Raw genomic sequence first — 14687 nt, 5'->3', positions numbered from 1 at the left:
TGATAAGTTGTCTGGAGTAAATGCGGTATTTTGTATGTGTCCAAAAATTTCATTCGTAGGTCGATTTGCCAATACTTGCAACTCCGACAGAAAAATGTGTAGTCGTATTAGGATTTGGTGAAACACAAATTGATTTCGATTCACTACAATGGGAAGACCATCAATACCTTTTAGTTGGAGAAGCATGGGACCACTGGATTCGAAATCCGGTGACTAACTACTAACGTATGATATCATTTCCAAATTCAACAACATTTGCTTTAGAGCAACATAAATAAGACTTATTTCATGTTTATAGTTGTAGTTTTCTAGTTATATTCTTAGAAACGAAGAGAGTAAAGGTTGTTATTCTGAGGACAAGGTTTTAGTATGCGGCAATATTTGGGTCACTTCCTGAAGTTCACTTGCACTGCGTAGCATGGTATTCAACGTCCCTTTTTCTTTTCGAGTTTCTTAAAACGCTTCACGTTTAGCAAAACATTTGTCTAAGCTTTGATGTAAAAATCATACAAATATGTTTGCGAACGTCTTGATACTGAATCGATACAGAACACATCAAAATATTCAATTAAACTATTTCATTCTAATCTAAACAAACTTTGTTAATATATACATATTTTGATAAACAAATTCAACAGTTTACAAATAACCGGACAACAAAACCAGAGACACTTGAAGTCTTGAAACATATAAAATGAAACCAAACGTACCTAATGCTTTCTGTTCTCTTTGGAAGCATCGAGTCCATCAAATGTTTCTGAAAAACAGAGCTCCACTAAAGTCAATGGTAAAGGCATGAGGAATGCTATACATGTCACAACCTATCACAAATAGGCTCGATCAAACCAAGTCGGAGTATTTTGTCGATTTGTAACACTATTCTTTCCTTTTGCAGAGAGCTAGTAGATAATGAAATACGTGTTTGTTTGCTTAGATATTTACTGATTGATGTGCTGTTACGTTTTCTCAGGAATACTGTTTAGTAATAAACGTTTCTATTTAGAATCATTCTGGTTTAAAAGACAAAACAAAGGCAAAGGGAAATCCACTGGGGATGCCTGATATATTTGATATTGCACACAGTATCGAGGTTCAGACTGAATTACTTATTAAAATGTGTCCTTCAGATCTTTCAGATGAATAAACTAGGGTTTCATGCAATGATATAATTTGTAATTTAAAGGAACACACGCACAAAATGAAAGCCGGAAGCACAGAGCATCCAAAATACAACAAGAGAGCCATGCATCGCAAGGCAGACCCGCAACGAATGGAAAAATGTATTGGAAAGTTATACAGACGGGTTGCCTCAAAAATCTAACAAGAAAATGGGCAAGGATTAGAGAAAGGGGAGGGGGTGTTGGGAAAAGTGAACAAAAAATCAAGGACGAATATTTACAGGGAAAGCAACGTTCCAAAAAAGTAGTATCCTTGTACCGCAAACCACCGCAGCGCAAACACAGACGTGCAGAAGACACACACGCACGCTCGCTTGTACGCACGCTGCCATACACGGGCACGCACGCAAACACATACAAAACAAACAGTTTTGCCTGAAAGGCAACTTAAGTAGGACACCACCCGGGGACGACAGGTGGTCAGAAAGATGGTGGGCACCTAACCCCACTCTTAGAAAAAGGAAATGAAGCGTAAATGCAGGTGGAAGATGCGGGGAATAAGGAAAGGAACACCACCAACTAACAAGACAATATACATAACATAAAATACGAAACAAAGAAAAAAAAAACAAGTTGAAAGTAAGGGTACCGCAATATCACGGTCAGATACCTTTATAAAGGAAACTGGCGGTTTAAACACGTGTAGAGCATGCCAACCTCACACTAACCCTATTTTCAACGAGTTAGACAAAACGGTGTAAATAAAATAACTCCCCTTTTAGAAAGGCTCTAACACTAGTGAAGAAACATATAAATAGGTTGAATCTAAGGTAGAATACACCAATGTACTCAACTTGTCTAAAGTCAGAGCACCAAGAACTAAACATTTAAGGGCACGACTAAGCAAGCTGTAAGAAATAATTCCACCCCTTCGTCGTTTTCTTTGTAGGATTTAGGAGAAAAGCATCAGAGTACTAGAGAATACTTAATGCTTGTCTAGACATAGGCATCGTTTTTCTTTTTTCGTTAAGCGCAAATATGGAGATAACATTAATTTACTGTACCATTCAATCTATTTTATTCGTATTGTCCCAAACGAGGATATTTGTTTGTTTGGAGTGAATATGGAATATATTTCATTGAGAAGTAAGAAAATTTCAAATATTTTCATGAGCGCGTAGCGCGAGTGAAAATGTGAAAATTTTCCCACTTTGAGGTGAGATATTTTATATTTACTCAAAACAAACAAATATCCTCCATATATATCAACATTCGTTTTACCACAAGTAAGCTGACAAAATCTTAAGAGGCAGGTTTTAAAGGGTAAATCAATCACATATAAATAAATCCAAAACGCTTTTGTTGTGCAGAAAGGTATGATATTGTGACTGAAACCGTTTTCATTTTCGACTTATTTTTTTATTGCAAGGGACGTAAATTAATAAAATATCTCTGCATATGAGTACCGGCCTAAAGCAAGGGTTGTCATTCTTTGCAGGTCACAGCTTTAAATTAAATATTAAAACTTCTGTTATTGATATTACCATAACTATCATAAATTTCACATTTTGGTTATTTCAAGGACTAAGAAATCAATTTCTAGACTTTACTTAGTGTATTTTTTCCTTTTGCTGAAAATCTTAGGTATCTATTGAACTTAAACTTTAATTTACTCAGAAAAATGATTGGTACGTATTTGAATAATGAGCTGCAAAGGGGAAAAGTTTGTTCAATATATAGACAATCAATCTTGATTTGAAGAAAATACAAAATAGGACAATGTTTTTATTGAAAAAGTAGATCGCTAATTGAAAATATTTTGCACCGGAAGACCTCACAAGTAAATGTCTATACAGCGTGACGCAGATATCTTTATCACTAATGTTCCAGATAATAACAATTAGAATTGTAGAAAAAATAAATAAAGCTATGATTTACATATGTATTGATTTGAATTTAAAGCGATTTGAACGCTATTCTGTGTCCTATATCAAACTCAAACTGTAGACGCGTGATGGTCGTATAATATAACGAAAAGAGCAACACATACATCTAACAGATGCTTTACGCACCCGTTATGTAAACATAAATTTCATCTAAATAGTTAAGCGGTCTGACGAGTACAAGTATGTAGATACACTTTCACATATGTGTGAGTAGTTAAATGTGGTCCAAGGTAAGCATATAATGATATTTTACTAAACAAAATATATGCAATAGTTGTATAACTTTAGTAAATTGTAGATGCAAGCCAATACAAACTTAAAGTCGTTAAGACTCACTCGTCTTCATAGATTTACACGCAAAAACATGGAAAAATATAAAAGGGACATTGATACCACCCGGTGTGCGTTTTATAGACTAACATTCGCTATAAAAGACATTAATCGGTAAACGAACGGGACCACTTTTGATATTTTATTATTTCAACAGGAGGCTTTTAAAGATAAAGTAGTAATTAAACAGACAAAACATTATGTAGTTTTTATGCTGAGAACATAAAACAGCATGAAATATTAATTTCGTCGCAGCAAAATCGATAGGTATACATTTTTTCAATTACAAACTCGTCCGTTGACGGCAGCTAATACTACCGCATAAGGACATAATATTTTGAAAAAAAAAAAAAAACTACATATAGTTACTACTGCTCGAAAGATCACGTCTTTTAAGAGGTTGTGTCAAAGTACGTTCCTATACTTGAATGCAAGAGAATTTGCATCATAAATGTTTAAGTTCCAGTGTATTAAATTTTAAAAATCTAGAAATTTCACAGGACTATTTAACGTTTCATAACATTGATATTATGATAAAACGTTTAAGACCATTGAAAATATTGAAATAAAAAGAAAGTCAGTTAGTTTAACATAAAATTTCTATTTTCATTTAGTGTTCACTCGGTAAAAGATATTTCGATCTTTCAACGAAGCATGTGAAATCTACTAACAGAATATGATCTCCAGTCAATGAATTGCGACAGCGATATTTGGTTATTTGCCAATCATATTCTGAGGTTAATTTCACAATAACCCCGAAAAACATTTTATTCTTTTTTTTCCATTTGTAGACTAGTTGTTTTATAAATTGCACATATTGTGTTGTGACTGTCATCGGTCATTCTGGTCACCAGATAGGACAACCGCGAAGTCATCAAAGAAACGTTCTCCCTGACTACATGCGGGCGCCGTCAAAAAGGTAACACGTTATCTCTTAGCAGCATTATTGTAAATTTTCAGTCGCAGACTTTAAATTCCCAGGAAATGTATTATGGTGAGTACCTGTAAAAGGTATTTTAAAGCCCTGTTTGAAACCATTCACCAAATATTCTGTTAATTTCAAGTCGTACTCTTGGAGCCAGTATCGTAGCTTATCAGAATTAATAGGTGTAACAATATGAGTAGCCTTATAATTTAAGACTGCAGGCACTGTGCATGGGGTTTCATCATCAGTTCTTCGACTTCAAATTTGATTGTTCCTTTTGGGCTGGCTTTTTAGAACATACAATTCGTCCATGTGGACCGGAGCATTTTTGACATCTGTGCTGAAAGGTACACAATTTTTTAGCACAAGACCCGTTGTTGAAATCAAAACACGGTTTGTTTTGTTTGGATCTTGCGCCAAGAAAGGACTGTTTTTGTTTTGGTTTAATTAACCCCATGGCCAGTGCCTGCGTGTACAATTGAGTATCGATTTCCCCGTATGAAATCGAAGCCGACCTAGCTTCTTTTAAGAGACGAAATTGTCTATCGTAAAAAATGGCAGCGGAATCCCTTGATTGCTTTGCAAGTTTATGAACTGTGTCGCAATGTTTCATTAAAGCAGGAGCAGACGTTGGGTGTCTGTCTGTGTAAACACTAGTAAAAATATGGAATGCCTTGAACCATTGATCCAGCGTTTTAATACTGGTTGACGATTTAAAAACTTTCTTGAACGAAGGTTCCCCACTGCCATTTTCGACTAACTGATATTGATAATCACCATTATCTAATATGGAGTCTAACTCCACAAATTGATCTGCTACAATCTTAGATTTTATTTTTTCATCAATACCAAGAAAAAGTGGACGCAAAAATGTAGCAGAATTTGGATTCGTACCCGAAGCTGCCAACAATGGTGTTGGTACAGATGCCGAAGAGCTCTGCGTGGGCAAAGGTAACTGTTCTTCTTCGAAGTTTTGATTCTGAGGATTTTCAGGCGGTATTACCTTCAAGTCTTTTAATACCTGTAATATACCTTGTGTGACAGCAGGAACAACATTTGATATAATTGTATTCAAGTCTTTATCCGATAAATTGGATGTGACAGCTTCCGTAACCTGCTCAACTGGTTTAGGTCCTCGTTTGGTTTTAGCAGCTTCCTCGGCTGCAGCAGCCTTAGCTGTTTTTTGTCTTTTTCTGGGTGGCATGTCTGAAATGTAGTACTGACATATGAACAGATAACCATATACTAGTGCATGTAAAGATCAACTTCCATGACATAAATTGTATCTACAACAATCTCTTCTTGTAAAAGTTTACAACTGTATGACAGTCATCCTGTGTTTAACCATACCTTAAAAATAGTCCATTGACTAAATAAAGTAGTCCATATGACTACATATATAGCCCATTTGACTATACAAAAAGTCCATCTGACTATACAAAGTTAGTAGTCCATCTGACTACACTAAAAAGTCCATATGACTGCACCAATACAGCCAAAATATCTTGATTAACATAGACTTAGTAGCTCATTTGACTCAATGCAGCACATTTGACTACATAAATGTACAGACAACCGCCAAATACAACCAATGTTTGTCGTCCATTTGACAACTTGCGGTAAATTTGACTGTATATAATCTCATTTTGTCTGTAAACATTATTTATACAGTAGAATTGAATATAAACAAATGCAGACAATGATTCTAGTAGTCCATTTAACTACATTTAGTCTATCATGTTTATGAACTTGTAGAAAGTCATGTTTATCTATTGAAATAGACCCCATATGGGTTTGTTTCCATCATATATGACAGCCAAACATACTTACTATAGCTATACTTACTGCTATATGATAATATATACACAGATGTGCCACCAATTAGAATACAGTATCTACCACTATGGATTGCTTCCACTCCTGAAGACAAACAATGTACATGCATGAATTACATATCTGTAATGCACTTCAAAATTATTCCTGTCACATTGCGGCAAATTTTTTCATATCCAAGATTGTTGAAATGAACACCATCCCTCTGTAAAATATTTGCCTCAGAATGTTTCATTCTTTTCAAATTCCAGTATGTTAAATATTCATTTCCAACAAGTTCTCGTTTAAAATACCTTGTTTGCTTCTCTCAGTAATTCATTGTATATATACACTGGGATGTGGCGGGTGTGTTGCCTTGGAATTAATTGGCAAATAAAAATATGTTTCAAACTGTTGCGACGTAAGAAAAGTTGAGCAATTGAAATAATTCGTAATACTATGGTCTCTGCATTTAATGCATTAGAGCCTAGTGAATCAATGTCGTTACCACCGATGAACATATCAACATAGTCTGGATTGTGCTTCACTAACGAATCTTGAAAAAGCTGTACATGATTCGAGCCGCCACTTATTCCGCAGAACCTTATATCAATTGCCGAATTAATATCAGATGGATCATAGCTTTGCAATTTATCAATATACGCCTCAAACCCAGCCATATGAGAATCTCCAATGAACAGCAAAGACATCCCTAGCACCAAGTTAGCTGTATCTTACTGGGTCGAAAATGACCGAGTACGAATAAAGAAAATTCAAACCATACAAATACGATTGTCCTGTGTTGTACAATACGGCGATGTCTGTAGTATAACATTACATTGTGATAGACATCAAATTGTAGTAAAACATCAGAACTGTACGTGCTAGAACCTGTTCTATTGACGATTTTGAAGTTCTTGATAATTTGCGCGTAATTGTTTCCTGCTCTGCAATTGAACAACATTAAAAAACGTACCGTCCCGTACTTACATAAATTTATTTATTTTTCAATAAATCTGTATTTATTGCAATAATTCCTTTCATGCAAATTAAAAAGCAGATTCGACGTTGTAAATTTCAATGGAAGAAATAGTGATATAAATAAATATATTTGAAAATATAATATTTTTACGAAGAAGAAATAATTTCCATTTATAATACTGCTGTAAAAATAAGACCGTGGAAACCAATAGGTTGCCAAACACGGCTTGTAAGACAATTCGATTGAGCCTGATCATGGACGGAAGCGGTGATGCATGCTACCATAAACGCCTTAACAGACCTTAACATTTACAAACATTTATTGGTGTGTTCATACAGCGGAGGGCATGGTATCTTCAATGATACATTGAAATGCAATTCCGTGAAAATCAGAGTAATGGTTCCCAGAAAACTAATGGGAAAGCCAAAGACTTTAAAGAATCATTTATCCGCATTGCTGGCAAAAGTACATGGTAACTATACAATCCTACGCAAATATCTATTACATTGTGTGGGACTTATTTTCAGAATCTAATCTCATAACACGAAAACGATAAATACTTGATAAAGAGTTGATATATTTTCTTTAGTTCATGCAGTCATGAAGAATCAATCATTTTACAAAATGCCAAAGCGGTGGGACATTGTATTACTGATTTTTGCACACATAACTCAGTCCCACACGAACGATCAATTATACGTGTGCCTCTTACATGTATTTGATTTCTGTATCAGAAAACTTATCCTGTAATACATATACATCAGTTCTATACGAAATAGTTCATTTTTTTGTAACTAAGAAAGAAAGAATTGAACTCCCGTGCGTGAATTTAGCCTAAATGACGAAACGAATATTTACGTTAAATAAGCACATTGTTTCATCAGTGCAAGAGCTTTGACGTACCATCATAAAATATTTCTACTTAAGTTAATAAAAAATAATAAAAGGGATGTTTAACATGTTTTTTTTTATATTGTGGTTTGTAACATTAAAAACTTATCAAGACATTCAGTTTTTCATTTTTTCCCCTAAAAGTACTTCAAACGGTAAGAAATGCACAGTTTAAATTCGTTTTTATTATGGTGTACTACGGGTATAATTGTATAAACCCTTATTGTTCTGAAACGGCGTTTAACAATTGTTGGTATTTTGCCATGTTAGGCGACCCATATGTTTTGTTCCCAACATGAATTAAAAAGGTCTGACATTGCACATTTATTAAATGTGTTTCGATTATTTCATCATATCATAAGGTGATCTAGAAATTTACAATGACTTGGTTGATATACTGGCCATGTTAGACAAAGGACAGGACAACGATTTCAAAACCATTGAATACTACATCTTTCCCAGTTCGAAATTAAACAGTATTCACGACCGCCAATTACATCGAGTATGATATGAACAACAAATTGATATTTGCTGAATTTGATTAATGCCACCAGAAGAAAAGCTCTGTGCTGACATTTCATTTCTTTCCTAACAAATGTGAAATATTCTCCAAACATTCCTCAGACATAAGAATAACGTTTGTTTGTATGTGTTGTCCCACAATGTTTGACTGTTATTGACCACTTACGCATATATCAGTATGTAAAATGTTCTCCAAACATACCTCAGACATTCCGTAAAAGAGATTTTTGTATGTGCTGTCAAATAATGTTTGATTTGTATTGACAAAATATACATACATCAGGAAAGCTTAATGAAAACTGACATTTTGTTCTTATTACTAACATATATTATCTAGTTTTCGAGACATACTCTAAAGTGTTATGACTTATCCTTTAGTTCATTCTGTCGATAATTTAGCGCCTTTAAACTTTGATGCAAAATATATCTCTGTGGTGTATGTAAAGTTAATGTCCTGCTGATTATCGCCTAGGCAACATAATAGTGTATCTGATCGACTTCTGCTCTTAAATTATATTTATCTTTTTTCTGTATAAAACGCAGTTAAATGTGACTTTTAAGAAGTTTAACTGCCCTAGCAAGAGTCTAGCAAGAACGTTTTGACTGAGGTATTAAAACGGGAGAAATTTTAAGGTACGCCACATCAATTGTCAGTGGTCGGATAACAAACTAGGATTCTCCTTGAAATGTACATATATACAAATAGCAATATACTTATGTCTAAGAAAAATAGTTAAATTACATAAAACATTATAGTTAAGAGAATAGTTACCAAAGCGAATGAAAATATTAAAGCGCATCCATAGAGATTGGTCACGTGGCAACAAGATTACATCTGTTATCATGTTATATTGGTTGCTGCAATTAAATAGTTCGCCAACTGGATGATAAAACTAAGAGATAAAATGATAATGAGACAAAATGAATAATCACATTATCACATTCTAGTGAAAACTGCAAATTGCGCAATTTCCGCAAGCAAAAGAAAGAAAAGAAGAAATTGTTGAAGGGGTATCAATACCGAACAGATGACAAAAATGAGAGATACAATCACAATTATACGTGGCTGTAGAATACATGTAATTTGCTCTTACCATGAGGACAATCTAAATAAAATATTCCACCAGTGCTATCGCTGATATCTTCTGGCTAAAAAAAAAGAAATCTACAAAAAATTAGATGCAAATACGCATTTAACGATAAAGCCAGATCATCTGAAGGAAAATAGTTTTCACAATTTTAACTTTATACGTACCGTTTGTCCAGCTACAAAATAATCAGTAGGTACTTTCTGCGAACGATTTTGTCTGTTTATTTTTGTTGAGATTAACGTCGTTCCGATACAATTATAGGTCATATGGCGACTTTCCAGCTTTGAGGGTGGGGGAAGATCCCAGGTGCCCCTCTATGCATTATTTCATCACGGGCGGGCACATGGGTAAACCCACCGACCTTCCGTAGCTGGATGGTTAATTCAACACCCCGAGTGAGGTTCGAACCCACATCGAGGGACAAGAGAGGGACAAGTGATTCAAAGTCAGCGACCTGTCAGTATTTTCTCTGTATTTTTCATTTTATAGATAATATAAGTCAATGCAAAATAACTGTTGTATTTTTGTACAGCGAAGTATGTTGATTGTTTCGCAAATATAAATATGTTGAGAATTTGGACATAACCGAAAACTATGGAAAAAAATTCAATAAAGATGTGTTATTTTTGCATGCTTATTTATTTTTTCACTAGGCGGGGAGCAATTTCATTTAATCTCTCTTGCCGTACAGGAACAGCAGGAACATGGTAAGGAATAAAGAGTATAGTGTTGGCGTAGCCAGACAGACACACAGATAGAAAAATGACATAAATGACAGTAACAATATGTTGTATAAATAGTCAGGCATGAAGAAAGCACCATGGATTGCACATCAGTAACATCACAGAAAAGGAAAATATTTTTTTCCGTATTTCTGTTGTAGTTTTTTTTGATTTAGTCATATGACAAATTTAAAGAAAGTCATAAATTATCACAAATAATCACATGACTTAATTTAAATTTGCTTTCCCAGCACAGAAACCATATTTAAAGCACAAAACACTGTTCATTGATGCAATAGTGTATTCCAGCAGAGTTATTAAAAGTATTGATTATAAAAAAGAAACAGATCAAAGAACGATACAAAATAAATTGATTGTCAATCGCGTCTTACAGGACACAGTTCAAACATAATATACAATAATACATTAGGCTGTTGGGAAGGCTGTCGCTTCGCTATAAAAAAAATAGAAACGCGGTCTATAACAGCACAGGGCATAAACAAAAACACACAATTGTGTGTACTTTCTTAAGTTTCTTGCAAACATAAGTGATGAAACCAGTGACATCTAGAAAAATCTGAGAAGTATATATCACCAATTCTAACATGGCTCGATTTGATTTCCAGTTAAACAAAGAAGAAAATCAAGCTCTGTATATTCTGCGATAAACAACGGTTGATGCGCGAGAGCATTATGACGTCAATTATAACGTCAGATTGCCGCATGACGTCCGATACATTACTCCTCGCGTAAATGAAGCCCAGCATAATATTTATTAAAATATATCAATGAGCATGTCAGAATGAAAACAATCAAGGCCTTCTTGTGATTTATCGTCTAATTTACCACGGTTCATCGTTCAGATGCTTCAGTATTGAACCACTCGGGCTAACGCCCTCGTGGTTCAATTCCTACGCATCTGAACTCTGAACCGTGGTAAATCAGACGATAAACCACTCGAAGGCCTTGATTATTTGTTAATTATAGGATAGTTCACTGGCATCAGAACAGAAAGAAAATGTCTCTGTACATGTTATACCTTACCCCTAGGTATTCTTTAAGAACCATGATCATAAACGGGAAAATATACTAACCCGTTTCAATCGTACATTTCTCAACTTAAACGCACGGTTCGGTGAATGGGTACCTAGTATATTGAACAAGCGATAATTTATCTTCCATCGTGCACCAGTCACGTTGTCTCAATATTCCATATTGCTGAGATAATCAACATATTTTATGCTTTCGTCAACGTTACAGAAAAAACTTGCTTGACCTTCCCTAATTAACATCCGGTCTAGAGGTCACGGCAGTGTGCACATGTTTCGCGAAATGTAAACAAACAAAAACAAAATTTTAAAAAAAATCACATTTTTACAATAAAACTCGAAATGATGAATGAAATTCATCTTGTATATGATCTTTAATTTGAAACCGTACATTGGTCTGAATCTGTTCTGTTTATTTTATTTATTTTGCACGTTTATGCTGCATTTTTACATTTTAGCGAACACGTGTAGTAAAATGACGATTGGCATAGATTTTCACATTGGCTAATCAGAATGGTTTTGTAATCTAGAACGGAACTTCAACAGGGAAGTTCAAACAAGTTTTTTGTGTAACGTTGAAATAACTATAAACTACGCGTTGTTTTTCTAAGATAAGATGTATTGAAGAAATATGACCGGTACACAATGGAAGATAACTTACCACTTGTTTGATATCCATAGTACACATTTACCGAACTGCGTGTTTTAGGTATGAAATGCGCGATTGAAACGAGTTAGTATATTTTTCCCTTCATGACCATGATTATTATAGAATACCTAGCGGTAAGGTATAACATGTACAGAGGCATTTTCTTTCTGTTCTGGTGCCAGTGGGATAGTCATGCCAAACTCAAATAAAAATGGCGAAATTTCACATTTATGATGGATCAGACAGACAGACCATAGCAAATGTGCAAAAACTATTTTTTGGAACATGGAATCCATTCAGTTTTAATGAAATAACATTCCCCTGAAGCTGGTGCTAGAGGGAGTGAGGGGTGTTACTCATTTGATTACATCTTATGAACAGACTCAAACCGTTTCTGCTGTTATTTTTAAATGTTGCGTTGTATACTCCAAAATAATATTCTTACAGATTTTATTATCTGTAAACAAGCAGACAGCAATTCCGTAATCCTTTATTTTGATCAGTTTTAATTCTAGGAATGTTATGGTACACTTGCATGAAAACATTAAAAGCTAGCGAGTCAGAGGGATTCATTGCTATTGATCACAATAAACTATTTGTGTGTATATATATACATCTCTCTCTCTCTCTCTCTCTCTCTCTCTCTCTCTCTCTCTTTTCTCTGTAATTAGTGTATCAGAGTGTACGGTTGCCTCAACTGGACTCCGATAAAGAGCTTTCGAAGCTTAAACTTATTATCCGTCTGTTTTCAAACCTACGTACTAATCACAACACAGCAAAATATAGAATGACATCTAGTATATAAATGTTTGTGAAATGAACATTTCTTACAGGTAACAATTACATGTACAAAATACTGATACAAAATTTATAAGATTAAAAAAAAAAAAGACTGTTGAATTGTAAGGCTTTGAAACATACCAATCAGATTTCTTACCAACAACGGTATTGTCTAAGAAATAACTGCCATATCGCTTATCAACAAAATTTAAATGCCAACCATAATGCCTTTATCTCGGATTTTGGGTTTTGTTTTGTATATATTCAGAACTATTGCTGGGTTCGTGACTGATACTTACCAACATATGAACTTTAATACTAGTTCTGCTTAAACATAAAACTGTTATATAAAGTAAACAAGTGATGCTATACGTTACAACACATTGTATGAAGTGTGAAATGTGACGTTCTGGTTAAGTTCACATCACATTGCCCTGATTACTCTTAATCAGTATAACAAGGGGCAAAACCTATTCTATCAGTGAATTTTCTGCGAGAGAAAAAGCTAATAACTATTATGCATATACAAAGAATGTAAACAACAAAATAAGCATGCATAAACACTCTCAGACAAGCATTCGCATTTGATATGAGATCAATGATCATATCCGTATCAATTTCTTGTTGTATTGTTTTGCAATTCATCACGATTAAAGGGGAATTCCTATAGCTTTTATGCGCATCTTTCTGCGCAGCCGACACTTTCTATGGAAAACTGAAGTGAAGTCAACATTTGTTGAAACATGTGACAGACAATCTTAAATATGAAGAATCTTGAATGAAATAACATTATTGATAAGCTTTATCAGTAATCAAATGTTGATACTGGTTTATGTTGTATTGAGTATCATGCCTGACAGGTATCTTGCCATTTCTGTGGTTGTGTTTTCACATCGCATTTTAGTACAAAGACAGTGTTGTTCATATAATGTAAGACAATTGACTTAGTACTGATAAGACAATATCTCCTTTCAGATTATTTAGTATTCAATTATAGAAATAATTCAGAACTTTTAAAACTTTTTTTAACTTCTAGCAGATATACATGTAATCAATTTGGTCAGGTTCGCGCCATTTTTCGTCCGAACAGGTGTTGTATTCAGGCGACCTTAACATAAAATTTAGCCTGGTGACCCTTACATTTTTAGTCATTTTTAGTCATTTTATGCTCACAATACAAATATTTATACACAAGAAAAACAGGAAAAAAATCTATGAAACAGTTTTTTTCAAAATTTAAAAATATATTTTTCACTATGGGCATTTTCATTGAAAAAAGTTTACAAAAGTGAATATGAAACAAGATTTTTTTTTTCATTTGTTCCCATTATTGTAAGGATATAGTATTACAAATACGACTATGATATCAAATAAGTATATAATAAAATCTGTAAAAAGAATAAACCTTATTGTGCTGTCTTGATGTATATTTTGGTTGGTATTTATAAAAAAGCAGAAAATTTTGAAAATGTTGAAAAATCGCTGGCAGTTTCAGCAACAGTGGGTGAGTTCAAAACAATTTTTCACAAAAACAAACCTGGTGACCCATTGTTTTTATTTGTTTATTGTTTTTAGCACAAACTTTCCTATCATATATGTGAATTCGAAAAAAGTTCTATGAAAGGAAAAAACTATAGGAATTCTCTTTAATTTGAGCTAATAGAAATATTTCTGGAAATACATACTAATCACACCTAAAATAGTTATCGGATTTAATTCTGAATACCTTTTCTCTTTGTGCTTTTGGAGAGACAGGCGGGAAAGCCGACTGTAAATTAGACTGAAACATTTTCTTATGTGTGTACAAAAACTTACAGTTTCCACTGAGGGAACAGCTTGACAGTGAAATATAATGCCAGTTTTCTCTTCA

General features: G+C 34.1%; 1 protein-coding gene across 1 annotated transcript; it reads right to left on the bottom strand.

Annotated features, from left to right (window-relative positions):
• Positions 1–4407: 4407 nt before the first annotated feature.
• LOC128559666 (uncharacterized) lies at positions 4408–7084 on the bottom strand. The gene is made up of 3 exons (XM_053551989.1): positions 7023–7084; positions 6165–6239; positions 4408–5525 (listed from the first exon to the last, which is right to left on the bottom strand). The coding sequence occupies exon 3, from the start codon at positions 5521–5523 to the stop codon at positions 4564–4566; it is 960 nt and encodes a 319-aa protein (XP_053407964.1). The 5' UTR covers positions 5524–5525; positions 6165–6239; positions 7023–7084; the 3' UTR covers positions 4408–4563.
• Positions 7085–14687: the final 7603 nt, after the last annotated feature.

This window comes from Mercenaria mercenaria, chromosome 9 (genome assembly GCF_021730395.1).
Source record: "Mercenaria mercenaria strain notata chromosome 9, MADL_Memer_1, whole genome shotgun sequence".
Lineage (NCBI taxonomy): Eukaryota > Metazoa > Mollusca > Bivalvia > Venerida > Veneridae > Mercenaria > Mercenaria mercenaria.
This window is presented reverse-complemented; position numbering and strand designations above follow the sequence as displayed.

Bases quoted from the DNA above. Each gene is read 5' to 3' on its own strand.
- LOC128559666 (XM_053551989.1), bottom strand. From the start codon at position 5,523: ATGCCACCCAGAAAAAGACAAAAAACAGCTAAGGCTGCTGCAGCCGAG.